The following is a 26,634-nucleotide window of genomic DNA, read 5'->3' as shown; positions in this document are numbered from 1 at the left end:
GATGCGACGCTGTTCCACACGCGTCGACAGGTTCGGCGCGTTGGCACGTGAGTAGGTGTGGCTTGTGGCGTGGGTAGGGGTCGAGTGGCATGAACACCCCGGCTCGCCTAGTGCTGCACCGCCGTTCTTAAACTCTCATTGAGGACACGGTTGAAGCGTCAGACGCACCTCGGTTCCGTGGCGATCATTGTTGCATCTGCATCTCTTAGTGCTGCTGTTCATAAATCCCTCGCTCTTTTTGTTTGCTAGTCGCTCTCTACCCAGGAACACTTTCCAAGGATTTCATCTTCTCTTTCCTTCGTCCCAAACCCCTAGTCGCTGATCCCTGACATCACCCACCTTCCCACAGACAACCTGTATCACCAACACCTACTCCGAGATTCCCGCTATTTCCACCCGTCGATTCCAATCGGGTCAGCAACACACACACAAATGAGCAAACGAGGCTCGCGATCCAAGAATCGTGGCTCTGTACTCCGAGAACAAGGCTCGACCGACTCGCTCAAGGAAAAGAAGAACGGCGATGCGAACACAACCGCGACCATGAACGGCGTCATATTGGAACATCGGCGCAAGCACACTTCTATTGATAGCACTTCACCCTCGAGTCAGGCTGCGTCGCTGATGGGCAATCCCAACTTCTCGCTCGATGACGAAGTACCCAAGCCAGGAGAGGACGAGGGACCATCCAAGGGCTTTTTTGAACTTTCAAAGAAGGACCAGAGCAACTTCTTGTTGTTGGTTCTGCTGTACTTTCTCCAGGGTATACCCATGGGTCTGGCGCATGGCTCCGTACCGTTCCTCTTGAAGCACAGTGTCTCCTATGCGGCGATTGGTGTCTTTTCGCTTGCCGCGTACCCGTACTCATTGAAACTTCTCTGGAGTCCAATCGTAGATGCGGTCTGGTCACCTACCATTGGCCGTCGCAAGAGCTGGATCCTGCCGATTCAGACAATCTCTGGGTTTTCTATGATTTGGCTGGGCAAGAACATCAACCGCATGATGAAAGAGGCTGGCGAGACAGACAGCGGGGTGTGGAACTTCACATGGTGGTGGTTCGCGCTTGTGTTCCTGTGCGCCACCCAAGACATTGCCGTAGATGGTGGGTAACACTTCTGCACTTGAAGTGACAAGACTAACAATACCAGGCTGGGCACTTACTCTTCTCTCAAAGGAGAATCTCGCATACGCCTCTACTGCGCAAACCGTCGGCCTGACCGCAGGTCAATTCCTCTCGTATACTGTATTTCTGGCCTTTAACTCGAAGGATTTTGCGAACAGGTGGTTTCGCAGCACTCCCGCAGAAACGGGCATCATGGAGCTAGATGGCTACCTCAGCTTCTGGGGCTGGGCCTACCTGATTGTCACTTTCGGATTGGCAGTCATGAAGCGCGAAGACCGCGACAGGAACGGTGACGGCATTGGAGAGGTCTACCGCACCATGTGGGGTATCCTCAAGTTGAAGAACATTCAAAGCTTCATCATCATCCACCTCATCGCAAAGATTGGATTCCAAGCGAACGATGCTGTCACGAGTCTGAAGCTCTTAGATAAGGGTCTAAAGCAGGAGCAGTTGTCACTCGTCATCCTGGTCGACTTTCCCGTTGAGGTCTTCTTGGGCTACTACATTGGCAAATGGTGCCAGACGTACCCTCCAATGCACATTTGGTGCTGGTCGTTTGTTGGACGCCTGGTCGCTGCAGGTTTCGCGCAGTTTGTTGTGTCGATTTTCCCAGCCGGAGGTGCATCGAATGGATTCCTCCTGCTTGTCATTGCGGAGCATGTGCTCTCGACTTTTATGAATACAGTCATGTTTGTTGCCGTTAGCGCCTTCCACGCTAAGATTTCTGATCCGTTGATCGGCGGTACGTATATGACTCTTCTCGCCACGTAAGTTCAGCTCGCCTCATCACACCACCTGGATTTGTAATTGACTTGAAGTGCAGTGTCTCGAACCTTGGTGGAACGTTTCCACGCTACTTTGTTCTCAAGGCAGTGGACATGTTCACGTCGGCGACTTGCATGCCGCCTACTGGTGGGCTCAAGGCTGGCCTGAAAGGACCCCTCGTCACGCAGCCTTTCTCATGCGCCATTGAAGCCGAAAAGCATCGGTGCATAGAAGGAGGAGGCGTGTGCAACGTCACGACGGATGGATACTACATTGTCAACATGCTATGTATTCTGATTGGAGTATTGACTTTCTGGGGATATATCAAGCCCGCGGTGATGAGGATACAGGCGCTGCCTTTGCGCGCATGGAGAATTGCTGGGTAAAGGGACACATGTAGTATGCAGTATCCAAGGCATAGAGTTAGAAGGTGTAGTGAAATGGATGCACCCTGCAAGATTGCTGGACGTGGCTCCTTGGCTGCGACCGTCAATGCCGGTGTGCTGCAGTGCAGTGTGAGGCTGAAAAGTTTAAATTCAATGTACTTGAGACGATGGCGAGTTTCCAAGACGCTTGCGCACGTTTGTCCCGCGCTCGCGCGCTCTCCCGTGACCAGGCGTGTGAGGGTAGCCAATAGTTCGAGACCTGATGCAACTGACAAAGACGCAACTGACAAAATACGCCGAAGATGCCGAAGAACTAGAACCGCGGCACAGCATTTTGGCATTCCTGGGATTTCTGACATGTCAGGCCATGTGCGTTTGCAGCCGGTCGGCATTGGTGTGGCAAAAACCCTTAAAGAGAGCCCTGTACCTGCGCGCATTCTGATAACACCAGCACATTTCCAATCACGACATCCACCAAAGCACCTACAAGCCAAACAGGGCCCCCAGCAAACGGTGACGCTTAGCTGAGTACGGTTAGTCGCTTGGACCACGCGTTTTGACATGTGTCGCAAGCAGCTTGCTAGACTTAAATTTCTCTTTGGCCTTTCTTCCCTCGATTCTTATTCGCCTACAGCCATACCGCAGTCTACTACTTAAGTATCGGCTCAGATTCCCCTAACCTGAATCCGACTATAGGCCCCGATTCTACCTCATCACCGACCGCCAGTTGCGCTTTTAAAAAGTCGAGTCCATTCCACGTCGATTGCGCCGGCTTGGACACACAGTATCGCCCCTAATACTACCTAGACTTTTTCTCTCGCGTTGCGCGCCGTCCTTTTAGTACACAACTCAGCCAGAAACAATGGCCTACTCAGCATACCAGCCCAAGGCACGGGTACAAAAGCCTGCGCCTCACTTCACCGGCACTGCTGTTGTCGATGGTACATTTGAAGGTACATTGGTATAACCCTTGGCAAGACAAGGCGACATATACTAACTGGCTCTCTCCAGAACTCAGCTTAACTGCCTACACATCCACCAAGCAATGGCTGGTCCTTGGCTTCGTCCCCATGGCCTGGACCTTTGTCTGCCCAACCGAGATTCTTGCGTTTAGTGATCGCGCCGCCGATTTCGCCGCCCGCGGTGCTAGTGTCGTCTTCTCCAGCACAGACAGCGAGTACAGCTTACTTGCATGGACCAACGCAAGCAAGAGAGACGGAGGGCTCGGCAAGATCAACATCCCCCTGCTTAGCGACAAGAACCACAGCATTGCGAAGGACTATGGTGTCTTGATTGAGGAGGAGGGCATTGCGCTCCGTGGACTCTTCTTGATCGACCCCAATGGCATTGTGCGACAGATCACCATCAACGATCTTCCTGTTGGACGTTCAGTAGACGAGACGCTCCGTCTGATTGATGCTTTCCAGTTCACAGACAAGTACGGCGAGGTACGTATGCCTGCTATAGGGTCTTCCAACCCATTGAATGCTGACTTTGGTTCCCTAGGTCTGCCCCGCAAACTGGAACCCTGGTGATGAGACCATCAAGGCGACCCCCGAAGGCAACAAGGAATATCTTGCCAAGGTCCACGTCGACACCAAGATGTCGGATGTTGCGGCCAAGACAAATGGTATGTCCACGTCGGGCTGGACATAGTCGCGTGTCGGAGAATTTTGCGATTGCAATGTGCTGATATCTTGTCTTGCAGGTACTTCTTGAGTTAGATTGTTTGAGCCTGCCGAATCATGTCATGTTAGCATCTCGATGTATCGAGGCTGTCTGCATTGATTGGCGTTGCTTTGGCATTTGTAATTTGTTTTCGGCCCTACAGCTTCACCATGCTGTCTTAGCGATCAACATTCCCCTCTATAGACTGTAGAAATTCTGAGTTATATAATCACCGCGCCTGTTAGTCCTGCACGCCAAGTAAAATGGTGTTCCAGGCACAGCGGTATGATGCAAGTGTGCTATACGAACATGCGGTCCAAAGGTTCGGTGTGGATTTAATCAAGCAGTGCATATTGTGAGACAAAGTGTCCAATCATCAATGCAAACACGTTGCATGTAAATACCGTGTATGGAATGCATGCGTTAGCGCTCGCTTGGCACACGGCTTTGCGCGAACGCCTTCGGTCTACCCCTTTCGATAAGGTCCACGAGCGACTCTCCAATCATGGAGCCGCGACTAAATGCATTACTAGACCTCTCCAGCCCAGGCGGCATGCCGTACGCGACAAATGCACCCGACGTTACTACACCCAGCTCGCATAGGCCACCGCACCAAGCCGATTCTACTTTTGTGCGGCCCAAAGCGCTGATGCTGGCGAACTCATCGTCGCCAGACAACACCCAGGCCACCGATTTCCGAAAAGAAGTGCATGACAAGATACACCCAACACGAGCAATGCCTAGTGCTCCCATAGCACAGGTACTCAACAATGAGGCCAATCTGCTTTCTTCACAATCTGTTCCCAATACTTTTGCTCCCTCTACGACTCCATTCAGCGGCCGACTAGTGGATCTCCTACTGGAGAGTCCCGAGCATACAAAGCAACGATGGGACCAAGACCAGCAATTCTTGCAGCCCGATAGTACGGGATACAGTCCCTCTGTAATCAAGCTTCCAAGACTTCCACAGCCTCCCAAGAAGACGGCAAAACGGCCTAGGATACCGCCGCTATTACAGGGCTTACATCAGCCTCCACCTTTGCCACCAGAGGGCAGATTGTTCCCGCCAATCACTGGGGAAAAGAATGCATTTGCTGGTGAAAGAGGATACGATTCCTTGTTTGAAGAATCAAGAGGTAAAGATGTGGATGACCATGCTTTTCTTGAAAATAGCGCACAGGAACTCGCTAGGAGTGCTCAACATGGCGAGTATGGGTCAAATAGTCAGGTGACGGTACAGAATGTCCCGCTGAGTGGGATACCTACTGTGCAAGAGGCCAAGACACAGTCGAACCAAGAAATAAGTCCTCCTAGTCAAGTCCAGATTAAGCGTGGAAAGAAGCGAACCAAGTGGTCAGAGCAAGAGACCAAGGATCTGCTTATAGGCGTGAGCAGATTTGGTATTGGAAGCTGGAAAAAGATACTGCAAAGCCCAGACTTTTCGTTCAACAACCGCACTGCTGTTGACCTGAAAGACCGGTTTCGCGTCTGCTGTCCTGGTGAAGGTTTAAAACCCAGGCAACCAAGGGCCAACATCCAGGAAAAGCACTCGGTAGACGCTGTACATACCCACCCTGACGGTCACGGTAAGAGTGCAGAACAAGTGGACAAAACAAACAACTCTGCCCCTACGTCCTCAGCCTCTACAGTAGCTACACGTACAACCAAAGCTACCACTACAATGCCCAACCTTTCCGAGCTGGGCATCCGCGAGCCCTTTTCCAAAACCGCCCGCCGCCCGCGACGCCCCTTTACAGCAGCCGATGACGTGAACCTTCTCAAAGGATTCGAAAAATACGGCCCAGTCTGGCACTCCATGCGCGACGACCCAGAGCTCGAATTTGGATCACGGCACGCAACAGACCTACGCGACCGATTCCGCATCCGCTACCCAGAACGCTACGCAAGAGCAGGCTACAAGCTCAAAAGCAAAGATAGAGAGCGAGAAAGAGTGCGAAGAGGCATAGATATGGAAACCGACGCCACGTCAGCAGGAGAACCGCCGACATCTCTCACTGCATCAAAAGACAAAAACTCCGACGATCCAAACACCATTGCTCTATCTAAACCCTCAGCCACAGCACCGTTATCCTACCCATACACCAGCAGCATGCCCCTTACCTTTTCTCAGCCCCCACTCTCGTCCTCCCACTTCCAATACACAACTGCAACCAATGGCCCCTCCCTCAAACCCTTCACAACATCCTCCTCCTACCTCGCCGACCCCTTACCCACGCTCTCCTTCTCCGACGAAGAAGACATGACAGACGACATGGCGCATAACGCGCATTCGGGCAGCGGCGACCAAAGCCCCGTGACGCTGAGTCGCAATATTCTGCGCTGGGCAGATGCGAATCCCTCGTCTTTGTATTCGTTTGTGCCGGGGCCGGGGGCCTTGTATAGGGCTGCTAGCGCAAGCGGTGGTGCGAGTGGAGGGGAGAGGATACTGGGGTTTGGACTGAGTGAAGGGGTAGGTGGGAGTGGAAGTGGTGCTACTGCTTTGGCTGGTGGACCACAGGCGCAACAGCAGCAGCAGCAACAGCAACAGCAACAGCAACAGCAACAGCAAGGCGATGGGATGATGAGAAACAGCATCCTTCCCGAAGCAGACAACTGGTCTTTTGCAGATCGAACGGCGAGTTTGGCGTCGTTCAAGTATCGAGGTTGATGAAACAAAAAAAACATGATGAGTTCACGGGTTCAAGAATGTAATAGGTAAACGAAAGAGAAACGGGTATATATGACTTGAAATTGCATCTTTATTCATTATCTTCATACCACCTTCCTGTTCCTGGATTACCTAGCACTCTGGCACACGGCTAGACAAAACTGTCTAAAATCGCCTCGGGTCGCTTCTTCAAGGTCTTCTTCAACCATGCGTCCGTATTTCTCTTCGTACTCGTTCATCACGCGCATGAGATGCATGCGATCCCAGTGGAAGCGCACAAGGCGCGATATGAGCAGCTCGACGCGCTGCTGGCGGTCGTGTTTGCTGGATGTGGAGGAAATGCGGCTGCCGGAGGAGCGGCCGTCAGCAGGGGGTTCGATGAGGTCGATGAGGGCGTGGTGGAGGAGCATGGCGTCTCGTGCGGGTCGATTGACTGGGGAAGTTAGTATATATATGTTCATTTTTGAAATAGCAGTGGCAAAAAAGGAGGGGATGACTTACTAACGCCGTTGAGAATATGTGCAATGACTTCACCAACGAGATTGTTACTCTTCTGCAGCGCGTCTCTGGCAAAGTTCCCTTGGTACTTTCTCTCGTACGTTCGTAGCACCTCGCGCAGATGCGCGTCGCTACGCATGACAACGATGCTTAGCATGACGCTTTCGCCGCCTTCTCTGGCGTTAATGGCTTTCCACAGTGTATCGACGTCGCGGTTGCGATACTCGGCTGGCCATACATCGCTTTCTTCCTGCCGTGTGGCGTCCAGCGCCATCAAGATGGCCTTGCGGAACTTGTCTGCCTTGAGCTCCTTGTCCATGCAGCGTGTAAGTGAGTCGCCGTATCGTTTGTCCTTGAACGCGTCTTTGATCTCGCGAACCTCGTGATTTTGGCGGCCCATAAGGGCTTCGATGAGAAGTTCACGGCGCGCAGAGTTAGACTGGTACCAGTAGTTGGCCCAGTAGCCCTCACTCTCGTACTTTCCAAGAGCAGTCACGTAGGCAATCTTGCCAAAGTTGCCGCTCATCTTCAGCTTGATATGCTTGGCAACGTTGATTCCCCTGCCCTGGACCTTGCAATGCCGCTTGTACTCAGCTCTCAGCTCAAGCATCTGATCGTGCGAAAGTATAGGGATAATGTCAATAATGGTATCCACGTTGGGTGTTCGTCCAGCCATGGCATTGACAAGCGCAAGAGCATCATCAGTAGCATCATATATCCTAACCCGGCGCTTGTCCTTGTCCTTCTCTTGGTAACGGTCGCCAGAGCCATACGCCGCTAGAGCCAGTTTGTCAACATGTTTGGAAGGCCGCGACCGGCTTGGAGATCGACGCGAGGATGAAGGAGCGCGGCTGCGGCTGCGGCCGTGCTTGGAACGGCGAGAATCTCGGGGTTCGAGACTGTCGAGCGGTTGCAGGTCGTCGAGGTCGTCGTCCAGCATCAGCGCCTGTGGCATAGGGCTGATTGACTGATAAGTACCATGGTAGGCTTCAAGAAGAGGACTTGGTGGTGGAAGTGCACCTGGATACCCGCCAGGCAGGCCTCCCGGAACAATCGTCTGCAAGTCAGGCCTGTTGCCACTCACAGACAGCCTATCCATGCGCAATCCCTCGGGTTTACCCGGTGCACCAAGGTGGCCCTGCGGGCGCATTTCCACGACATTTCGACCCTCAGTCGGACTCACGACTCCAGAGTACGAAGACGCACGGTGGTGCTCGGAGCGCGGCGAGTGACGACCCATTGGAGGAGGTGGGAAGGCTTGCCCATTAGCTGAAGGCGGAGCAGGAGCTTGTGGCATAGTCGTGTATTGGGGCTGTGAGGCTGGTGCCTGCGAGGTCATTGTGTACTGAGGTTGCGACGGAGGAGCTTGCGGCCTAGTCGTATACTGAGCGGTTGGCGACGCGACATTGGGCACAGCTGTATACTGGGGCTGCGGCTGCGTAGGGTATACGGGCTGTGAGTTGTGTCGCACATGGGGCGGCTTGGAATCTGCTACTGGCTTCGCAGTGTAGGTGATGGTTGGCGGAGGATTCGCATACTGAAAAGAGCCGTCTCTCCCTGTCGTGCTCGATGTCCTGCTGTGGCCAGAGGCCGGGGCGGCCGTGTATGAGAGGTTGTTGGCGGTGGACGCATACTTGACATTGCTTGCACTGGCATACGTAATGTTGGCAGCCGGGGGAGCTGCAGTTGCAGGATGCGCGAATGAGGCGGCGTGGGGTGCATAGCCGGGGCGTTCGTGGGGAGGAAGGTCACTGTAGTTGCCCATGGTAATGGGCTCGCTGTGTGATCTGGTCGCCATATCTCAGCTGGGTTGTCTTGGGCGAGGTTTGCTGGACACATGCTCCCAGCAGTCAGGAGTCGCTCTACTCACGTCGCATATTGCTGATCTGGCTGCCTGATCTCATACTGCGGGGTCGAGGCTCCGTCAGCTGGCCCATATCGCTGAGGCTCTGGTGCATGGCTATGGCTGCGGCTGCGCGAATGGTCGCGTTCTCGACCGCGCCCCGGCGATTTGGAGCGCGAGCGCTTGGAGCCACTGTCGGGTCGTAGAGACATTGTGTTGTTGCTTCTGTTCGCTTCGCTGCCGATTGTGGCAAACTATCAATTCATATGTAAATGTGGTCGAGAGTTAGGCGCTGGGTGCCATAGTAAGTTGCGCGTCAATGCCAAAAATGCGATGGCGGGAAGCTGCCATACTACTACTACCGTTGTGGCCCCCATTGAGTCTGGCGCTTGCATGGTGTGGATTTGGGGGCCAGGCTGAACTTCGGACACACTTCTTCCTGGGTACAGAGGCATAACGAACCATCATCTGTAGCGTCGAGTATTGCACATCAACATGCTGCAACGTCAGATGTCTGGAGTTTGAGCGGGAGCTGTCAGATTCCATGTCTAGTCGCGGGGAAACGTTCGCCGAATCCAACAGCAGCCCGCCCTGCTTTCCTTACAACGATTCCATCATGCGTCATAGCGTCGGGCAGTGGTAAGGAAAATTTAAACAAAACTGATAACAACAAGACAGTTTCTGTTGAGTTGCTCCGACATGCGCCGAACCCAGCACAACTATGATTGAAGACGTGGGTCTCAACTCACCGCTTCAGCTACCCATTTCGCCATCACTCGGTGCAAGCTGGCGCACGTTCGCTACACCATTTCTACAACCTAGTAATAGCTGGCTCTATCGATGCGCTAATTGGTGCTTTTCCGTGATAGTGGTGAAAGGGCCCTTCGGCGAAACGCCACGCTGACTAGAAGTTTGGTCCTAGCTGCTGCTGACAGGCGTTCTATCAGTTCAGTTAAAGGTGAAGTGATATCGCTGCCAAAACATGGCACCCCCCTCTGCGTCCTATTACCACACATACCATGGCTACCATTGCGTCCCCGGAAAACCTCCAGCCCCAGTCGGCCCTCGTTCAACTGCCGTCTGAAATCAAGCACATCATTTTCAGCCTTTGCCTCGTCAGCGATACTCCAATTTCCGACCCGCGGATTGTTTGCTATGGCAAGGAACGGCGAGAAGAACCAGTCGACACTGGCCTCTCGAGGGTTTCTCTCCTTCAAACATGCCGCAGGATATATCATGAAATCGATCGTCGACCACTGTTTGCGCAGAACACCTTCCGTTTCTCAAGTCTCGATACGATGCAGACATTCCTTCAAGCACTGCCGTCCAGTCATAGCGAATTCATCCAAGACATTGAGATCGATTTGCGGAAACTAAACTCTGATCACCCCCATCTCACCCAGGAGTGGTTGCAGTATCTAGCGTGGACTCGAGACAACCGCAAACCGTCCCTGCGTGTGGACACAGGCGGCTTAAAGTGTCTCCGAATCAACCTCGAGGCGTGGCCTGTAATTCCAATGTACCGATGCGAGCTTTGGAATGTCCTTCGAAATGTTCTGCGTGGGTTTGCAGATGTTGAGAGAATCATTGTCACCGGAACAAGCAGAGGTAAAACGATGGCTCAGAAGGCACCGTGGTCGCCAGTCCATTTTGTAGGCGGCGACAATGTAGGCTCGGATGACCTGATATCTCGAATGAGCAACTGCGTGGTGGCGAGACTCGGTGAACACAAGGTGATCAAATGGCTGAGGAAGGACAACAAGCTTCAATTGGAAGTCTCCGCGATAGCTCCTGCAAGCGAGAGTATAGGTGCACGGCTGACTGGGTCCGATACTTGGCCGCTGAACGGAGCTTGTACTGTTTCTACTTACGAGCAATACCGCCTTGGCAATAATAGTCCAGAGCTCAATCCCAGTGTCGACGGATAATAGGCCTAGCGGGATCCCAAGGGCCATGAATCTCGTTCTTGTACTTTTGTAGACCGATCAACCACCAGCTACAGACTCCCATGCTGAGGAATGTGAGAATCCCCCCTAGGATGGCGCCGGCTATAAATGTGGCGCGGCCGTTCCCTGTCAGAGTAACAAAAAGACTGCCCCATGCGCATGTTACCAGGGCCATGGTCAGCGTGAGATGGCCCCATGGTGACCTAGCACGTAGCTGGCGCCGGAATATTGGGAAGAGACCGAATACCTCAATGGAGAATAGAGTCAACGAGAAGACATGAGTGGTGGATGGCAAACGCGAAGCAAGCACCGCCGATGCCATCATCGCTGAGTTTGTGGATATCGAAGCTGGTAGTCTAGAAGGTGCAAATTAGCTGTTGAAATGGTGGACTGATGTGTTGTTCATACTGCGCATCTGTACCCGCGCTGTAATCAAAGAATGCAACGTTCATCATCAGTAGCCATGCGCTTATGGCCCATATTGAATCACTCGTGGTAGAGCGAGTGAGCGACTTGAGAATCGGGCTGAGCCCAAGCAAAGCCGCATAGATGAGTATGGCGGATTTAGCAGTTGCCAGACGCTGCTTGGCTCTGGGCGAAAGGGCTTGTGAGGCTTGTGGCACGACCTCGTCTGTCTCCGACGTAGGCGTCAAAGGCACATTGGCAACCGTCTTGAACTCCTGGCCCATCCAGTGATCCCACAAGACCCAGGCCAGTACTGTGCACATACTGGCCCATCCGACTACTGCAACAGGCGACACTCTACCGTGAATGATGGCTATGAAGCAGCAGCAAAAGATAATTACCGAAGCAAGATGCTGCACAATGACGGTTGCATCGGACATGAGCGACCAGAACTCATAGGGCTGCAGCCTAGGGTTTCGCTGCAAGTGGTCAAGGAACGTGGCCTCATCCGTGTAATTGTCGGGAACTGTACATGTGAGAAGAGGTATACTGCTGCAGGCTGCCGCGACTCACAGGGTTGCTTGAACCACAGAAGCTTCTTGTAGTGGCCCTTTGGTTGGCGACTTGACATGCGCGACCCGCCCTTCCTCTTCCTTGCAGGCCCTGCAAACGACGCGCCTGTTGGGTCCAGCAGCCTGTTTGCACTCATGTCATGGAACGGGAACTTGACTAACACGACCATGAGTGTGGTTGGGGAACCACTGGAAAGGATGAATTGTCATAATAGTCAATGACACAACGCTAGACCAAACGAGGCATGGCTATCTCCGAGGCTAACCCCACAAGCTGAGCGCACCTCACCCAACATATCATTTCCGATTAAGTGTCGTCCAAGCGACAATGATCCTCCTCAACTTGGGCACAGTAGCACGCCCAGCCTTTACTTTGTAATTTTCCTGACCCAAGACCCGTCCGATTTCCATGTAACTCTCCACTGCGACCCGAATGGGTCCTCTGGCGTCAATGGGCAGACGCTCGATGGCGTCCTTGGCCGTCTCATAGAGCGAAAACGCATCCTTCAAAAGCCGTTTGCGGAGTGTCTCGACCTGCGCTTGATTTGGCCTCTTCAGCACATCCTCATAGCTCAGTCCCACATCAGCAAGCCATTTTAGAGGAAGATATACACGGTCAATCTTGGCGTCTACTTCAATGTCTCGCGAGATGTTGACATATTGTAATGCCACACCCATGTTGTTACCAGCAGCGATAATGGCACGCTGCTCCTCGGCGGATAGAGTGCTAGGATACCAGTAGAAGATGAGCTCAATACACATCTGTGCGACAGTGCCTGCGACTCGCTCCGCGTACAACTGCAGGTCCTCGGTGGTTTCTATGAGCGGCGCTTTGTCGAAACCAAGGTCCATCTCAAATCCTCGGAGAAGATCCTCCAGTGGCTGATGCGAGAGCTTGGATGTGGGGAGTTGAAGGAGCGCAGACTGCGTGTCAAGTGGGAAGTCAGCGCATATTTGGGCATGCACAGCAGTACGTGCAACTTTGTCGTTGTACACATTGTTCAGAAACTTGCGTAGTTTCGCTATCCACACCTTGGCTTCCTCGGCGTCAGAAGCGTTGTCCACCAAGTCATCAGCTACGCGGCAGAAGGAGTAGAGTAGGAGCAGATCCGCCCGCAAAGGTCCAGGGAACGTCGCGGATGCAAGGTAAAAACTGCGACTCTTGCGCTTCAGACGACGCACAGCCTCATCAAGACCCTGAAGCCGCTCAGCGTCGTACTTGGAACTGGGCGTAAGAAGGGCGCGCATCAAGAGAAGTGGCGATGGCAGCAGTGAGGGGTCCGTGAACAGCCCTGGGAAGGTGTACAGCACGGCTAGAGCATTGTCAAACGCCAATTGACCACACACTATCAGCGCATTAGTGACAAAGAAGAACAGAGCCTCCTCTATTTCCAAGCCATCCCACAAGTGTGCACCGTACTTTGTCCCCACATTTATTACCCAGGTGCCTCTACGAAGTGCCAACGTGTCGACGATCCAGAGATAAAAGGTCGGGAGGAGGATTGGTAGCGCCGTGTTGGTCAATGGCAGCGCCAGAATGAACTGGTATGCAAGACTCCTGCTTGGGATTAGTGCCAGATCAAGAGCCCGCTAGGATCGGCATACCATAGTAGCAGAAGAAAAGGGCCTGCCCAAATCAAGATGAGACCAGTATATGTCCCGTCACCGCCGTTCCAAACGCACTGCCATCCCCATGCAATCATGCCCAGCAAGAACAATTGGCCGGTAAGCTTTGCGAATCGCCATGGATTCCGGGATGCACCCGATTCGATCCGCAGATATACAGGCTGGAAAGTGGGTCTGCTGAGGAGCAGATAGAGCAATGAGGTGTTGTATGTCTGCACGACAAAGAAGAAAACCTCCTCCAGTGGAATATCATATAGTTTTGGACCGATGATGACATGGCCGGGGTAGCTCCATATGCCGGTGCGGATCAGGTACGAGTCCCATGGTATAGTCGACGTGACAGCGACCTGAGCTGTTAGCACATGCGTGGTGGGGGTGCGCCTGGGACGGCGATTGTACATACGAATATCAGATAAAAGACCTTGTACGCGTCGAGCTTGGTGAAGAAGGGGCGGTAGAGCCAGGTGAGCAGCACGGCCGGAGGGATCGTGTACTTGAGATGACTAGCCGTGACTGTCAGCCATGTTGTTTGCATCTCGCAACTTGAGGGCGCAGCACATACACCAGCGCGTAGTCAAAGCCCATGATGAAACCGTGGAGCAGGAAGAGACGGCCAGCAAAAGGCACAGTTGGCGTCACTCGTGGACCCAATGCAAGGGAACAGTCTAGGTGTGAGCCGCAGCGGACATGCGGCAGACACTGGATGTTGCAGAGGCTCCATAGCGCCAAATCGCGAATTCCATGCCGCCCCCAAAAGTCAACGGCCGGCAGTGCAGGAAGCACGTGGTCCAAACCGGGTTAGCCTCGTGTGCAAGCTTCAACATGACATCACCATCGACCACCCGCCATCTCTTCAACAGCACCGGTTTTCCCACCTGCCAACCCGCAAATCCCGGCGCTGACAGGTACTTGCATCATGCTACCCACACACGCCCCTCACTCCACCCCGCTGCCCAGCCAGGGGTTGTTTCTGCTTCCGCGGCGTGACATGCCAGACATGTGAATGTCCGCCCTGCTGTATACAAGGACGTTGACCAGCGACTCTGCTCTGCACAAACCCCACCACGCAGCCGTCCGATGCCGCCAAGATAATCACTATTGCCATGTCCAAGTCTGGACCGCCCAACAAGCCCGCCAAACGACATCCGTACGTAGGCCTCATCGCGCCAGGCTGCTACAGCTCTGTCTAACCTCGTGCCAGGTACCTGTCCGGCAACTTTGCGCCTGTCACCAAATCATGGCCACCCACGCCCGTCTCGTGGACGGGAAGCATTCCGGAAGAACTGCTCGGGGGAATGTACGTCCGCAATGGCGGAAACCCTGTGACCAATGCCGACCTGGGGCGTGAGGCGCATTGGTTCGACGGCGATGGTATGCTCTCGGGCGTCTGGTTCAGTCGTTCGCCAGTGGACCCGACCAAGCCCATTGTCAACTTTGTCAACCAGTTCATCCTCACCGACGTCTACCTCACCGCTGTCCAGAACCCAGCACTACGTACGCCGATATTGCCGAGTATTGCGACCCTGGTCAACCCCGCATCCAGCCTTTTGTGGATTCTCTGGCGGATATTCCGCACTGTCCTTGTTGTAATATGGACCCATATCTCTGGGTCAGCCAGCGCCATCAAGCGAATCAGTGTTGCAAACACGAGCATACTGTACCATGACGGACGTGCTCTGGCAACCTGCGAGAGCGGGCCACCAATACGCATCACGTTACCAGGTCTGGAGACTGTGGGCTGGTTCAATGGAAATACCGCTGAGGGCGAACCCGCCTTGGAAGATGACAGCCACCAAAATTGTAAAGAGAAGCAGGAAGCGTTTGGAAGCACGGGCTTGCTCAGCTGGATGAGAGAATGGACTACTGGCCACCCAAAGGTGGACAAAGTGACAGACGAGTTGGTTCTCTTTCACTGCAACTTTGTGGCGCCTTACGTGCACTACTCATTGCTTCCGGCAGAGGCCTCGTCTTCATACCAGACTGGGTCCAAAGCGAAAGCTATTGTCAACGCCCCAGTCCCCGGGTGCTCCGGAGGACGGCTCATGCATGACTTTGGGGTTGCGAGACATCACACTGTTATTCTCGATGTGCCGCTCTCTTTAACTCCCCTCAATCTGGCAAAGAATAAGCCCGTCGTCGTGTATGAACCGGAGAAGCCGGCTCGATTCGGCGTGTTTCCTCGTCGACATCCCGAATTGGTTCGTTGGTTCGAAACAGAAGGATGTTGTATTCTCCATACAGCCAATACGTGGGATGAGTATGACAGCAACAACGAGGTGGCAGCTGTCAACATGCTTGCTTGTCGCTTGACTTCGGCATCTTTGGTCTTTAGTGCCGGTAACATCGAACCGCCACCACATCCAAAACACAAGGACAAATCAAAAAACAAGCCAATGTCTTTCTTTGCAAAGTACAATGACGATGAAGATGACAAAGATCCTGAAAAGTCTTTCGTCGAAGAATCAACTCCTTTGCTAGGGCCAGATGCATCAATGTTTGGCCCAGGTTCTTCATCAATGGCCTCGAATATACCTATTTCCTACGACGACGAAGAGCAGTGCCGCCTATACTATTACCGCTTCTCGCTGGAGTCTGGCTCCAAGAACACGATTACCCACCAATTTGCACTATCAGCAATCCCGTTTGAGTTCCCTACAGTATCGCCAGCCACCGAGATGGTACGCGCACGCTACGTGTATGGTTGTAGCACGTCGGACGAGTCATTCGGAGCTGCTTTGGGCAAGGCTACGAAGATTGATGTGTTGGTGAGAATGGACGTCCAAGGTCTCCTCGCCCGCGCGCAGCATACCGCCCCGGAACCGATTATCGGATGTGTAGACAATCGATCAATCGACGAGATTCTCGCATCAGCCGATCCCAAAGACCCGATCAAAGCATTTCGACTGCCCCCGCAACACTTTGGCCAAGAAGCCAAGTTTGTACCCCGCAAGGCATCGAAAAAGGCCGTTGCCGATGACTCAGACTCGGATGAATTGGACGGATACCTCCTCTTCTATGTGTTTAATGAAGATCAGCTGGACGAAGAGGGCGAGTGCAGGCCAGAGGCCATCAGCGAACTATGGGTCTTGGATGCCCGGGACATGCAGACGGTTGTTTGCAAGGTTCAGCTTGGCACGAGGGTACCGTATGGTCTGCACGGCAACTGGTTTACCGAAGAAGACATTGCAAAGCAGCGGCAAGTTGAAAAGCTCAGGTGCGAGACAGAAATGGGTTGTGATACCCGATGGAGTCACTTGCAGAAGGCTCTTGTTAGTTATCTTGGCTAGTCAGGCGAGGGAGTGAGTTTATTTGAGTGCTCCGGCATTCATATGTACATAGGTTCGAGAGAGGTGCGCGACTAGCAGCACCAGCCTACTGGTTGCGAGCATCCCAAGCTAATGTCTAATTACATCTTGGTCAATGGATTGTTTGCATTGAATGTGTGTAGTGTCGTTGCAAAGTGTGGCGTAGCAGATTGTACTACATGTACATGCACACGGCGTTTCTGATCGATCGTGGGAAGACATGTGCAGGGCTGAGGTGGCACATGGCCAGTAACATCAGCCTTGCATGGCAGTTGTGCATGCATGTATGCCTCTGACAGGCCAGGCCAGGCCAGGCCAGCCTGTCGATCTCCCGGCGGGAATAGCAGCCAGGCCAATCTAGTCCCGCTGGTTCAGCTCAGGCTGGGCGTGGTGGTTGAGATGAGCGAGATGGGCGGGACGAATCGATGCAGGTGACGCAAATCGCATCTCAGAGTGACCAAGGGATATGCGTCTGGCCGACGTCGATGTTAAAGTAAGCTCGTGAGATCAGCACTATAAAGCTTAAAAACGGGTGGCGTGACGGTGGAAAGTGGGGTTGGCGCGATGCGGAAGCGTCGGACACCAGCAGTCATACCACGACGTTGATCGCCCTCAGTATGACCGAACATCACGCCGCTCCGGCCATTCAAGCTGCTCTCCGCGGGCCATCAAGCCCACGGCCAGGTCGTCGAAACACTCGCAGCTCTCGCCCATCGCCCATGTCTTGCTCACCCCTCGAGGTCACCGCGACGTTGATCTCTGCACCCACGCACGGCACAATGGCCAGCGAGCCACTCAACCCATGGCCATCAAAGCGGGGGACGCTACAGCCAAGTCTCCATAGAAATTCCCGCAGTTGGCGAGGTCGCCCAGCGTCGCAGCTTTCTGCCGTCCCCGCCCTGCTGCCCCGTTAGTCAGCCCTGCCATTGGAGGAGCACTGACGTGAAGGTGTGATGCCACCAGTTCTAGGTGCTGCAATGTCGTCATGGATAACGAAGAAAAAAACGTCTGCAGATCGCAGCAATGACGGACTGACGGCATAGCGGGATCATGGCATGGCACACATGGCCGGACATGGCCAGGAAACAAGAGATATAGTTCGACGGTCGCGCCTGGCGAAGGGATTGCTTGATCATCCTTCAGAGTTCAACAAAGTCTCTTGGTATCAGAACTAAATACTAGAAAAAAGGCGATTGCAAAAAGGTGGCTCTTGTGCAACTGCGACACTACAACCTTTTTTTCCACAATGGAGCTTGAACGCAGAAACGATGTGTTCAAATACAATGGTATGTAGACATACCATTTCGCAATTCGCCGCCCCTTTTCATGAGCTTGCGGTACTACTGCGAGCAAGACAAGTAATATCTTTGGCCTAACAAATCGTCTTAGGCAACACTGTCAATGGCCGCACTGCAGACATTGGCTTGACCACCCATGGCTCCGACTTCTACTTTTCCATCTGCGCCGTCATGACTGTCGCGGGTTTCGCCTTCGCAGCCATGTCGTACCGTATTGAGCGCCGCAACCGTCTCTTCCACTACATCACCTGTGGTGTCGTCTTTGTTGCAGCTATTGCCTACTTTACCATGGGCGCCAATCTCGGCTTCACGCCTATCGAGGTCGAGTTCCGCCGCAACAATCCTGTCGTTCGTGGTACCTACCGCGCCGTTTACTATGCTCGTTATGTGGACTGGTTCATCACTACGCCTCTGCTTCTCATGGACTTGCTGCTTACCGCCGGTATGCCATGGCCCACCATTCTCTGGGTCATTCTTGTAGACGAAATCATGATCGTAACTGGCTTGATTGGCGCTCTCATTCAGAGCATTTACAAGTGGCCATTCTTTGTCTTTGGTAAGGGTTCCATTACTCTCCCTTTTGATGGCAAGTCATGTGATTGGCTAACACACAACCACAGGCTGCGCCGCTCTCTTCTACATCGTCTTCCAGCTCACCTGGGAAGCCCGCATCCACTCCAAGACCTTTGGCCGCGACGTCGAGCGCACCTTTTTGATGTGTGGCTCTCTCACCGCATTCCTCTGGATCCTGTACCCCGTTGCCTGGGGCCTCAGCGAGGGCGGGTACGTTCCCTTTTATCTACCATTCCCCTCCCACATCCACTCACTCGTACTAACACCATTCCAACAGTAATGTCATCGCCCCCGACAGTGAAGCCGTCTTCTACGGCGTCCTCGACTTCCTCGCCAAGCCCGTCTTCGGCGCCCTCCTCCTCTGGGGCCACCGCAACATCGACCCCGCTCGGCTCGGCCTCCAGATCCGTGACTACAACGACGACACTATGCTCCAGGAGAAGCGTGTCAAGGATGCTGCTGCTCACAATGGCCAGAATGTTGTTAACCCGCCTCATGACGGCCCGGCGCCCGCTACTACTACTGTTTAAAGGAGAGAGAAAGAGAGAGAGACAGAATCTGCGCTTTGTGATGGCGAAGATACCCCCTTGTGTTGTGCTTTTTGTGCACGATAGTGTACGTATGTTGTTTGTCTTATGTTTTATTCGAGGATGACCTTCGTAATGTGTTGATGGTGGGGGGGGGGGAAGGTAATGTGTTAATATAATGTTGGGTGCTGGTGGAAGGTGGGAAGTGGTGGGAAATGCGTATATGAGTTTTTTTTTGTCTTTTTTACGATACCATTAAGAATTTCTTAATCAATCAGTCACTCGCTACAACATGTACTTGTATACTTATCCACTCGTGATGTCATGTCATGTGATTCGTATACTCGAAAACAACCAAAAAACAACAACAACAACAATGTGATGATATATATATACGTATGTAAATTGCATAGACACATACAAACATTACTATCTACTTCCCACATAAGCCCTCCTCCACAATCCATAAATACAATCCCCCTCCCTTCCCCTTACCAATCCCCCTTCAACCCCGCCTCCCCACTCTGATACCTCACCGTCCCCAGCCCACCCATGGCTACAACCGTCATAAAAACACTAATCAAGATCCAGACCAACCAACTCAAATACGGGCCATGCTGCACGCGATCCAGCGGACTATTCGACCCGACCCTACGATCAGTCTTGGCCTTGGCCCAGGGAATCCTATGTTGCTGGCCCAAGGCGGTTAGAATCTGTTCAGTTACGATTTTAGCGCCTGCAAGGACAATGGGGACACCGGTGCCGGGATGGGTGCTGGCGCCGACGAAGTAGAGGTTGTCGATGGAAGCGTGTTTTGTTTTGGGGCGGAAACTGAGGACGTTGAAGAAGGAGTGGCTGAGGCCGAGGATGGCGCCGCGGTCGAGGTTGAAGCGGGATTTCCAGGTGGGCGGCGTGTTGATGACTTCGTCGACGATGTGGGGTGCGAGGTTGATTTTGAGCCGGGCTTCCATGGTGCGGAGGATGGTGTCGCGGGCCGAGGCGACCATTGAGTCCCAGTCTTGTGTTAGCCCCGCGGTGTGCTTGGAGCCTTTGTGCGCGTTTGTGCTCGAGTCCTGCAGGTGGCCGACAGGGACGAGGACGACGATGGAGTCGCAGCCGGGGGGCGCGGCTGAAGGGTCGACGCGCGAGGGGACGTTGACGTAGAAGCTGGGTTGGTCGGGGATGAGGTGCTTTTTAAAGATGCTGTCGAAACTGTCGCGATATTCCTCGGCGAGGAAGATGTTGTGCGCGCTGAGTTCGGGGAATTGGCGGTCTAGTGCCCAGTAGAAGGATATGCTGGAGCACGAGGCTTCGCGTTTGAGGAGAGAGCGCGACATGGAGGATGCGGGGAGGAGGTTGTTGTATGCGTAGGTTAGGTCGGCGTTGCAGACGACTATGTCTGCGGTTAGGGGTGCTTTGCTTTTGTCTTCGAATTCGATGCCTGTTGCGCGTTTTCCGTCTTCTGATAGTGTAATCTTGCTGATGGGACTGTCGAACATGTATTCGACGCCTAGGCGTTGGCCTACATCCACAAGTTTCTCAATCACCTACGAAAACGTCAGTATGTAGGACCATATTTTCTGGTACAGTACCCGTTACCTTGTGGAAACCACCAATTGGATACCAGATACCCTCTGCTAGCTCGGTGTATTGCAACAAACTGTACGTTCCGGGTGCATCAAATGGACTCATACCCATATACATACTCGCAAACGTAAACACTCTCCTCAGCCTCTCGGTCCAAAAGTACTTGCTCGCCCGGTACCAAATACTCTCAAACGGATGCAGTTCAATCAGATGCAGCAAAAAGTCCAAGCGCGCCATACTCAGCAGCGAGTAAAAGTTTCTCCGCAACACATAAATAACTGAAACCTCGTAGTGGCGATGGCTCTCCTGCAGAAACGATAGATAGCGCTCAAACCCCGCCGTGCCTTCAAACCGCTCAATCTCCTCTTTCATGACGGAAATATCCGTCGACAGCGTAAACGCCGTATCATCATGAAAATGCACCTTGTAGTTAGGATCGCATTTGACCAGCTTGACCCCTTCTCCCTCAAGCGAAGTCCCCAGATCCTCAAACGTCTCGTGGAAAAAGCGAGGCAGAAGTAATAAGCTCGGGCCTTGGTCGAATCTCTATTTTTTTGGGTTAGTATTTATCAGCTCTTTTTTTTTGTCCAGTTCAGTCCAGTTTCGTTCGTTTTTGCCCAGATTGGTTTACATAGACTGAAAAAAACAAACATACATATCCTCGACGGTGAATCAAACTGCAGCGTCCACCGGAAAACTCATTCTTTTCTACAACCGTCACTTTGCAGCCTGCAGCGGCCAGACGCGCGGCGAGGGCTACGCCGCCAGCTCCCGCACCGACGATAACAACGCTCGGGCCCGTCGCGCTCGCTGCCTTGTAGTCTCCCATCTCTTATTACTGTTTAATTCCCTTTTTTCTCTCTTTTGGTTCAAAGTGCGGGTTTTCTCTCAGTGGTACGGGATATAATGTTCGTCTGACAGTTCGACAACGAATGAACCGGGGTTTTTTGCGAATAGGTTGGGTAAAAGAAAGAATCGTGCAGCGCGTTACGTGAAGGAAGGAAAGTCGCGCCACACCATTTGTTCCCGCTCGGGTATTCCTGGATCGCTTCACCAAGTCATGACGTATACACAAATTCAATAACAACAACTAGTCATTTATGCAGGCACTCGTTTCGGCATTGCGCTTTTGGCATGTGGAAATGCTTATTGTTGTTGGATTGAACGGAAGGGGGCCGTGCCAAAGAAAGCGTGGGTTGCGCTTTTTTGGGTGAATGCCGGGCGAGCGCATGCACATGGTTCAATTGGGTATGGAGCTGCAGTCTGGCTACACGAATTGTAGTAGTAGCTTGGTTTAGACTACAGTCCTTGCGACAAGGCTTTCCCAAAATAAAACTTTCGAGCGAGACGACATCTTGAGTATTTCAGCATCATTTATCAAAAAGAAAACAGCTTTCCAATGCAAAAAGCTGTGGCGTGATTGACCTCGGCCACCACGGATGCCGGTAAGATGGCACCCAGCGCGTGGTCACAAGGTTTCGCAGCTAACCAAGGACTTGATGAGACTTGGCAGCCAAGGAAAGATGGCGTTTGCCAAAAAACCGCATGCGGTACATCAAGCTGTCAGGTCTGGGCAGAGATGTCGAGTCATGACCATTACATTAGAATTACACAATATGTACAACACTAGTCGTCTCCACCGTAAATGCTAAGAACATCGGTCGAGTTCTTGTACTCTGGCTCACAGAATTCCGTAAAGCCGCCAAAGCGAGTCTTCTTTTCTTGAATAAACTCCTCAAACGCGGCCTTTGAGCAACTCTCCCCTGGTCCATCCCCGCAAGCCAATGGCTGCGGATCCTTGTTCACGAGTACCCGGAAGTACTCGCCTGCATCGAAACCATAGCTGTCACACGTCATCTTCTCAATGGCAAAGTTGGACAGGAAAGGTAGGATCCGTGAGGAGCGCCAGACTCGGCCGTGGTTCGGCCTGTCCAGAGGCATTGTGGCGTTCGGGTTGTTGACTCCGGTGTAAGCGCTGTTGTTGAACAAGCCCATTGCTACAGCGACTGTAGGAGGCAACTCGCGGTGGGTGAAAGAGACGTAAAGATCTTGGTCGGCATCGTCGGATAGTAGCACGCTGGCAGAAGCATTGAGCCAGGGGAATCCCAGAGTACCAGCGAGCTGCTCGCTTGCATATCCGGTGTTGTAAAAGTACATGATGTCGTTCATGTACTCGAATGAAAGCCACTCATCCTGAGAGAAGAGATCAAGAGAACAGAAAGGAGATGAGCCACGAATCACGGTCTCATAGCCGCACAGCTGCTGCATGCCGACAATGTCGCTGGCTGTGAAGTTGAAGTTGGGCGCATAGTCATTCAAACGGCCGATGATGGGCTTGGTGTAGGTCTTTTGGTATTCCTGGGCATGGGATTAGTCGCGATCATTTAATTTGCTATGTTATACATACCGACGACTGATCACTACCATAAGAAGAGCTATACTTGGGGCAGCCCTTGTAGGGTGTCAGAGAATCCGCACCTCTAGCAGCATCCTCGCGCACAGGGACAAGCTTTGTGCCGTTGCTTTCGGCGACAAGGCCGTCGATAAAGGAAGACGTGCTGAGCTCTGTCCTCTCTGCTGTCGACGTCCACACGCTCTTGGGGTCCTTAAAGGATGGGTATCGTAGGCGAACATCAACACCCAGCTTGTACGACTCAAGCCGGCCAATGGATGTCAAGTCCTCGAGCTCCTCGTCCGTAATAGGCGATTGCCACCTAGCGAGGAATTCCAGCGGGCCCGCGCTGCGCCAGTTGGCAGTAGTATTCTTCAGCTTGTCGGTAAAAGGCTCAATGTACTCCTCGTAATCAAAGTCGTTTGCGTAAATGGCGGCATGACGGATGAGGTATGACGCACGTGTGACATTGCATCCCTGGGGTGGTTTTGGGTCGCCCTGTGGATCCTCAAAGTACGGTGCAATGCCAGTCAGATGGCGCAAAGGATTAAACGAAGACGAGGAGGATGAGTAGGAAGAGCCTGCGGATACGCCTAGCGCGTTGGCAGCGACGAGGAGCGACACAAGAGCCGACTGCATGGTGAAAGTGTGGCTGCGGTGCGAGCCGTGCCTGGACAAACAGGTGAGGCTGGTGCCTTTTTAATGCTGCGCGGAACAGCAAACCATGTCATTGCCATGTTGATCGCGTTCAAAACTTGGCAGTGAAATTTGTTGTGTTAATTGCCTAACTTGCATGCAATGACGATGTTTCCCAGGCACGGTCCGAGAGAGTGGGGATGAGCTGGGGCCTACAAGATCAGCTATGAAGTCACTGTTGGACGGGGCTCTCGGGTAAGTTGTGTGTCGCGTACAATCACGTACAGCCATGGTCTGATTGGCACCAGACGCGTTCAATGTTTAATATGGAGAAATAGTCGGTAGTATCATGTGTAACATTGTTGATGGTTGGTGGACGTGGTAACTGCAATCACGTGAGAGTCTCCTACACAGCACCACTTCATTGACCTCCACCACAACTCCATCCTTTGGATCTCCCCACAATATCGCCTCATCCCAAGTCTTGCAGTTGTTCAAAAAACAAACAAACAAACAATAACAAGATATACGCTTGCGAAGTTGGTACGTGGCTAGCACCCGGCTGGTCAAGCCCCAACCCCACAGCTACGTCAGCCACGCCTCGATCGCCCCACGCACTGCCACTCTCCGTTTCTTCACATCGCCAAACCTCGCATGCAAGATCGAATTTGAAGTAGAAAGACAACGATATTGATATTCGCCTCTACCAGCGCAAAGCTAGGAGCACCAAAAAAACACCACCACCTCAAGAAGAAAACTCTCTCTACACCCCTTCTATGTAGAAAACACATACACACCTCACACCACCCTTCCCACTCACCAATCTATTTACATAACACCCGACCTCCTCTGGAGCGACCGCACCTTCTGCTCAAGCACATGGCAGTCATTCTCTTTGCGATGCAAATCCCTCATCAGCGCCTCCTTCTCACTCCGTAACGCCTGCATCTTCCCCCCCACATCCTCCCGATAATTAGCATGTTCCTCCATCAGATTCTCCAACCGCTGAAAATCCCATTGGGTCGGAGCAGCACCGGCTCCTGGACTGCCGCCTGCTCGTAACCGCTGAAGCTCGGCCTCCTGGGAGCGGATCTTGGCCTCGAGATCCGTCACCGTGCCCTGCCAGGCCTGATGCGCCGTCGTGCGATTGAGGTGGTCGATGCCGCCGTTCTGCGACGCACCCAGTTGCTCGACGAGATCGGAGTTGCGCTTTTCGAGCTCGAGCGCGCGCTGCTCGAGGGCCGCAATCTTGGCTGCAGTAAAAAGATCTGTAGTGTCGCGCCTCTCAAGAAAGCTGGACATGCGAGGCCGGTTGGGGCTGATGCGGCCTGCGGGCGATTGCGCTTGGAGACGGTCTAGCTCTCGAGTCTTCTCGGCGAGCTTGCTGCGCACGATTTGCACGTTGAGGAGGTCTTCGTCGCGGAGTTTTTGTGTGGCTTCGAGTTCGCGGCGGGCTTTGGCGAGCATGCCCTATGGCTTGTTAGCATAAGGTATTGAATAGGGTGTTGGGTGATGGACTTACTCGGATCTTGATGTTATTCTCGACGTCTTCGTCTCGGAGACTCCAGATGGCTTCGTGGCGCTTCCACCAGACCTTCTTCTCTTCTTCGAGCGCTTTTAGACGGTTCTTCATCTCCAGGAACTCCTCCGGGGTGACGGATGCAACAGGGTTGGCTTGTTCAATGTGAATGAGCTTGGACATGAGGGCCGCAAGTTGCGACTCGAGAGGGCCAGGGACGTGTGGTACTGGAGGAGGGGGCGCAGGTTTCTCATTCTCGATGCTCATCTTGCTCATCTTGAGCACAGGTGGTGCGGCTGGCTTCTTCAAAGAGTAGGTGTCGTCTTCCTCGCCGTCCAGCGTTGAGGATCTCGATGTGGCATCGTCGTCTACAGGTCGTTGCTGTAGCCTCGGCTGGTTGTGGAACTGCAGGTTTGCCGTTTGAGGAGGCACAACCTGGGCCTGGATCTGGACCTGTGCCTGTGCCTGCATCTTCTGTGCCATGAGGTTGGCGGGGGATCCAGCTTGGGGCCTGTTCCACGCAAGCGGCGCTGGGTTGTTCATCCTGGAAGGATAGTCCTGCTCGTCATCGGAACCCAAGTCGGAGTAGGTATCCGAATCGTAGCTCGGGGGTTCCGCCTGCAGCTGAGGCATTTGCTGCAGCTGGGGCATCTGGGGCATCTGGGGCATCGAGTTCATTTTGGGCGAGTGTACTGACAACGGCCGGGTTGCAGATTGTACAGAGGCGATAGACACAATGGAAGGAGTGCGGTGAGGTGATGGCTTCGTGCGGTTTGGTGCCCACATATCGTGTTGGTATGGAAAAACAAAGGTAATAAAATATATATGGTCGAAAGGGTGTTTCTGGTCGAACGGTTGTGCAGTGGCCTCCCAGAAGCTGACTGCTATTTACAACGCGAGCAAAAAATAAAGAATCGAATAACGAACAAAAAACAAAATACACACAAAGGACGAACCAGCGGAAAGCCGTTGAAGAGCGGTTTGAGGCTTTTCGAAAAAGTTCGTTGCCTTGCCCGTGGGTTTGAATATAATATGTAGTCTGGTTGTTGCGGCCGTGTTGTGAAACCAGCCTGAGACGTAGGGCACCCGTGCAGCCGGATATCTGTGACGGGGGAACGGGGTGGAAACTACAAGATAGCCGCTAACATGGCAAGCCTGACATCAAATTTCCCAGGTTGATCACCACGCCAAATGCGTATGCGCAAGCCTCAAGCTTGGCCTTTCCCATTGACTAGAGCGCGAACGGAAACAGAGAATTATAGTGGAACGGGGTGGGGGGCGGCGCGTTTGGTTCATG

General features: G+C 53.1%; 11 protein-coding genes across 11 annotated transcripts; 5 read left to right on the top strand and 6 right to left on the bottom strand.

Moving 5' to 3' along the window:
- The first annotated feature begins 157 nt into the window (after nt 1-157).
- Nucleotides 158-2,441, top strand: PSV08DRAFT_307068 (acetyl-coenzyme A transporter 1-domain-containing protein). Its single transcript, XM_014228145.2, has 3 exons — nt 158-1,102; nt 1,149-1,890; nt 1,947-2,441. The coding sequence occupies exons 1-3, from the start codon at nt 433-435 to the stop codon at nt 2,272-2,274; spliced, it is 1,740 nt and encodes a 579-aa protein (XP_014083620.1). The 5' UTR covers nt 158-432; the 3' UTR covers nt 2,275-2,441.
- A 298-nt stretch (nt 2,442-2,739) lies between these two features.
- PSV08DRAFT_307048 (thioredoxin-like protein) lies at nt 2,740-4,177 on the top strand. Its single transcript, XM_014228144.2, has 4 exons — nt 2,740-2,807; nt 2,971-3,227; nt 3,286-3,722; nt 3,781-4,177. The coding sequence occupies exons 2-4, from the start codon at nt 3,137-3,139 to the stop codon at nt 3,928-3,930; spliced, it is 678 nt and encodes a 225-aa protein (XP_014083619.1). The 5' UTR covers nt 2,740-2,807; nt 2,971-3,136; the 3' UTR covers nt 3,931-4,177.
- A 270-nt stretch (nt 4,178-4,447) lies between these two features.
- On the top strand, nt 4,448-7,040 carry PSV08DRAFT_204475 (uncharacterized protein; the record flags this gene model as incomplete). The annotated part of the gene is made up of 2 exons (XM_066092044.1): nt 4,448-4,789; nt 4,859-7,040. 2 exons carry the CDS (start codon nt 4,448-4,450, stop codon nt 6,608-6,610), a joined length of 2,094 nt encoding a protein of 697 aa, XP_065948879.1. The 3' UTR covers nt 6,611-7,040.
- On the bottom strand, nt 6,488-8,936 carry PSV08DRAFT_225201 (uncharacterized protein). The gene is made up of 2 exons (XM_014228142.2): nt 7,112-8,936; nt 6,488-7,043 (listed from the first exon to the last, which is right to left on the bottom strand). Exons 1-2 carry the CDS (start codon nt 8,904-8,906, stop codon nt 6,739-6,741), a joined length of 2,100 nt encoding a protein of 699 aa, XP_014083617.2. The 5' UTR covers nt 8,907-8,936; the 3' UTR covers nt 6,488-6,738.
- A 1,920-nt stretch (nt 8,937-10,856) lies between these two features.
- Nucleotides 10,857-12,011, bottom strand: PSV08DRAFT_225196 (phosphatidylinositol N-acetylglucosaminyltransferase subunit C; the record flags this gene model as incomplete). The annotated part of the gene is made up of 3 exons (XM_014228140.2): nt 10,857-11,253; nt 11,306-11,828; nt 11,876-12,011. 3 exons carry the CDS (start codon nt 12,009-12,011, stop codon nt 10,857-10,859), a joined length of 1,056 nt encoding a protein of 351 aa, XP_014083615.2.
- Nucleotides 12,012-12,030: 19 nt separating this feature from the next.
- Nucleotides 12,031-14,223, bottom strand: PSV08DRAFT_204466 (Squalene/phytoene synthase-domain-containing protein). Its single transcript, XM_014228139.1, has 4 exons — nt 14,063-14,223; nt 13,904-14,003; nt 13,480-13,847; nt 12,031-13,432 (listed from the first exon to the last, which is right to left on the bottom strand). The coding sequence occupies exons 1-4, from the start codon at nt 14,083-14,085 to the stop codon at nt 12,172-12,174; spliced, it is 1,752 nt and encodes a 583-aa protein (XP_014083614.1). The 5' UTR covers nt 14,086-14,223; the 3' UTR covers nt 12,031-12,171.
- A 380-nt stretch (nt 14,224-14,603) lies between these two features.
- Nucleotides 14,604-16,787, top strand: PSV08DRAFT_225192 (carotenoid oxygenase; the record flags this gene model as incomplete). The annotated part of the gene is made up of 2 exons (XM_014228138.1): nt 14,604-14,647; nt 14,702-16,787. The coding sequence occupies 2 exons, from the start codon at nt 14,604-14,606 to the stop codon at nt 16,785-16,787; spliced, it is 2,130 nt and encodes a 709-aa protein (XP_014083613.1).
- Nucleotides 16,788-17,921: 1,134 nt separating this feature from the next.
- On the top strand, nt 17,922-19,494 carry PSV08DRAFT_204460 (uncharacterized protein). Its single transcript, XM_014228137.1, has 4 exons — nt 17,922-18,091; nt 18,195-18,659; nt 18,724-18,886; nt 18,954-19,494. Exons 1-4 carry the CDS (start codon nt 18,052-18,054, stop codon nt 19,204-19,206), a joined length of 921 nt encoding a protein of 306 aa, XP_014083612.1. The 5' UTR covers nt 17,922-18,051; the 3' UTR covers nt 19,207-19,494.
- Nucleotides 19,495-19,694: 200 nt separating this feature from the next.
- Nucleotides 19,695-21,898, bottom strand: PSV08DRAFT_392123 (uncharacterized protein; the record flags this gene model as incomplete). Its single annotated transcript, XM_066093529.1, has 3 exons — nt 21,446-21,898; nt 20,803-21,336; nt 19,695-20,750 (listed from the first exon to the last, which is right to left on the bottom strand). The coding sequence occupies exons 1-3, from the start codon at nt 21,617-21,619 to the stop codon at nt 19,695-19,697; spliced, it is 1,764 nt and encodes a 587-aa protein (XP_065948878.1). The 5' UTR covers nt 21,620-21,898.
- A 469-nt stretch (nt 21,899-22,367) lies between these two features.
- PSV08DRAFT_225185 (histidine phosphatase superfamily) lies at nt 22,368-23,977 on the bottom strand. Its single transcript, XM_014228135.2, has 2 exons — nt 23,198-23,977; nt 22,368-23,148 (listed from the first exon to the last, which is right to left on the bottom strand). Exons 1-2 carry the CDS (start codon nt 23,819-23,821, stop codon nt 22,417-22,419), a joined length of 1,356 nt encoding a protein of 451 aa, XP_014083610.1. The 5' UTR covers nt 23,822-23,977; the 3' UTR covers nt 22,368-22,416.
- Nucleotides 23,978-24,495: 518 nt separating this feature from the next.
- Nucleotides 24,496-26,398, bottom strand: PSV08DRAFT_410418 (uncharacterized protein). The gene is made up of 2 exons (XM_014228134.1): nt 25,341-26,398; nt 24,496-25,288 (listed from the first exon to the last, which is right to left on the bottom strand). Exons 1-2 carry the CDS (start codon nt 26,121-26,123, stop codon nt 24,647-24,649), a joined length of 1,425 nt encoding a protein of 474 aa, XP_014083609.1. The 5' UTR covers nt 26,124-26,398; the 3' UTR covers nt 24,496-24,646.
- Nucleotides 26,399-26,634: the final 236 nt, after the last annotated feature.

The sequence above is a fragment of the Bipolaris maydis genome (assembly GCF_028858645.1).
Source record: "Bipolaris maydis strain C4 unplaced genomic scaffold PSV08scaffold_9, whole genome shotgun sequence".
Classification (NCBI taxonomy): Eukaryota; Fungi; Ascomycota; class Dothideomycetes; order Pleosporales; family Pleosporaceae; genus Bipolaris; species Bipolaris maydis.
This window is presented reverse-complemented; position numbering and strand designations above follow the sequence as displayed.

What these genes read in the sequence shown, in the direction of transcription:
- PSV08DRAFT_307068 (XM_014228145.2), top strand. Translation starts at nt 433, where the DNA reads ATGAGCAAACGAGGCTCGCGATCCAAGAATCGTGGCTCTGTACTCCGA. An exon ending in CCAAGACATTGCCGTAGATG is followed by an intron (nt 1,103 to 1,148) that starts GTGGGTAACACT and finishes TAACAATACCAG; the next exon opens with GCTGGGCACTTACTCTTCTC. An exon ending in TATATGACTCTTCTCGCCAC is followed by an intron (nt 1,891 to 1,946) that starts GTAAGTTCAGCT and finishes CTTGAAGTGCAG; the next exon opens with TGTCTCGAACCTTGGTGGAA.
- PSV08DRAFT_307048 (XM_014228144.2), top strand. Translation starts at nt 3,137, where the DNA reads ATGGCCTACTCAGCATACCAGCCCAAGGCACGGGTACAAAAGCCTGCG. An exon ending in TGTCGATGGTACATTTGAAG is followed by an intron (nt 3,228 to 3,285) that starts GTACATTGGTAT and finishes GGCTCTCTCCAG; the next exon opens with AACTCAGCTTAACTGCCTAC. An exon ending in TCACAGACAAGTACGGCGAG is followed by an intron (nt 3,723 to 3,780) that starts GTACGTATGCCT and finishes TTGGTTCCCTAG; the next exon opens with GTCTGCCCCGCAAACTGGAA.
- PSV08DRAFT_225201 (XM_014228142.2), bottom strand. Translation starts at nt 8,906, where the DNA reads ATGGCGACCAGATCACACAGCGAGCCCATTACCATGGGCAACTACAGT. An exon ending in ACATATTCTCAACGGCGTTA is followed by an intron (nt 7,044 to 7,111) that starts GTAAGTCATCCC and finishes TAACTTCCCCAG; the next exon opens with TCAATCGACCCGCACGAGAC.
- PSV08DRAFT_204466 (XM_014228139.1), bottom strand. Translation starts at nt 14,085, where the DNA reads ATGGGCTTTGACTACGCGCTGGT. An exon ending in AGGTCTTTTATCTGATATTC is followed by an intron (nt 13,848 to 13,903) that starts GTATGTACAATC and finishes CTAACAGCTCAG; the next exon opens with GTCGCTGTCACGTCGACTAT. An exon ending in CCTTTTCTTCTGCTACTATG is followed by an intron (nt 13,433 to 13,479) that starts GTATGCCGATCC and finishes AATCCCAAGCAG; the next exon opens with GAGTCTTGCATACCAGTTCA.
- PSV08DRAFT_204460 (XM_014228137.1), top strand. Translation starts at nt 18,052, where the DNA reads ATGGAGCTTGAACGCAGAAACGATGTGTTCAAATACAATG. An exon ending in CGATGTGTTCAAATACAATG is followed by an intron (nt 18,092 to 18,194) that starts GTATGTAGACAT and finishes AAATCGTCTTAG; the next exon opens with GCAACACTGTCAATGGCCGC. An exon ending in TGGGGCCTCAGCGAGGGCGG is followed by an intron (nt 18,887 to 18,953) that starts GTACGTTCCCTT and finishes CCATTCCAACAG; the next exon opens with TAATGTCATCGCCCCCGACA.
- PSV08DRAFT_225185 (XM_014228135.2), bottom strand. Translation starts at nt 23,821, where the DNA reads ATGCAGTCGGCTCTTGTGTCGCTCCTCGTCGCTGCCAACGCGCTAGGC. An exon ending in ATGGTAGTGATCAGTCGTCG is followed by an intron (nt 23,149 to 23,197) that starts GTATGTATAACA and finishes TCCCATGCCCAG; the next exon opens with GAATACCAAAAGACCTACAC.
- PSV08DRAFT_410418 (XM_014228134.1), bottom strand. Translation starts at nt 26,123, where the DNA reads ATGTGGGCACCAAACCGCACGAAGCCATCACCTCACCGCACTCCTTCC. An exon ending in AGAATAACATCAAGATCCGA is followed by an intron (nt 25,289 to 25,340) that starts GTAAGTCCATCA and finishes AACAAGCCATAG; the next exon opens with GGCATGCTCGCCAAAGCCCG.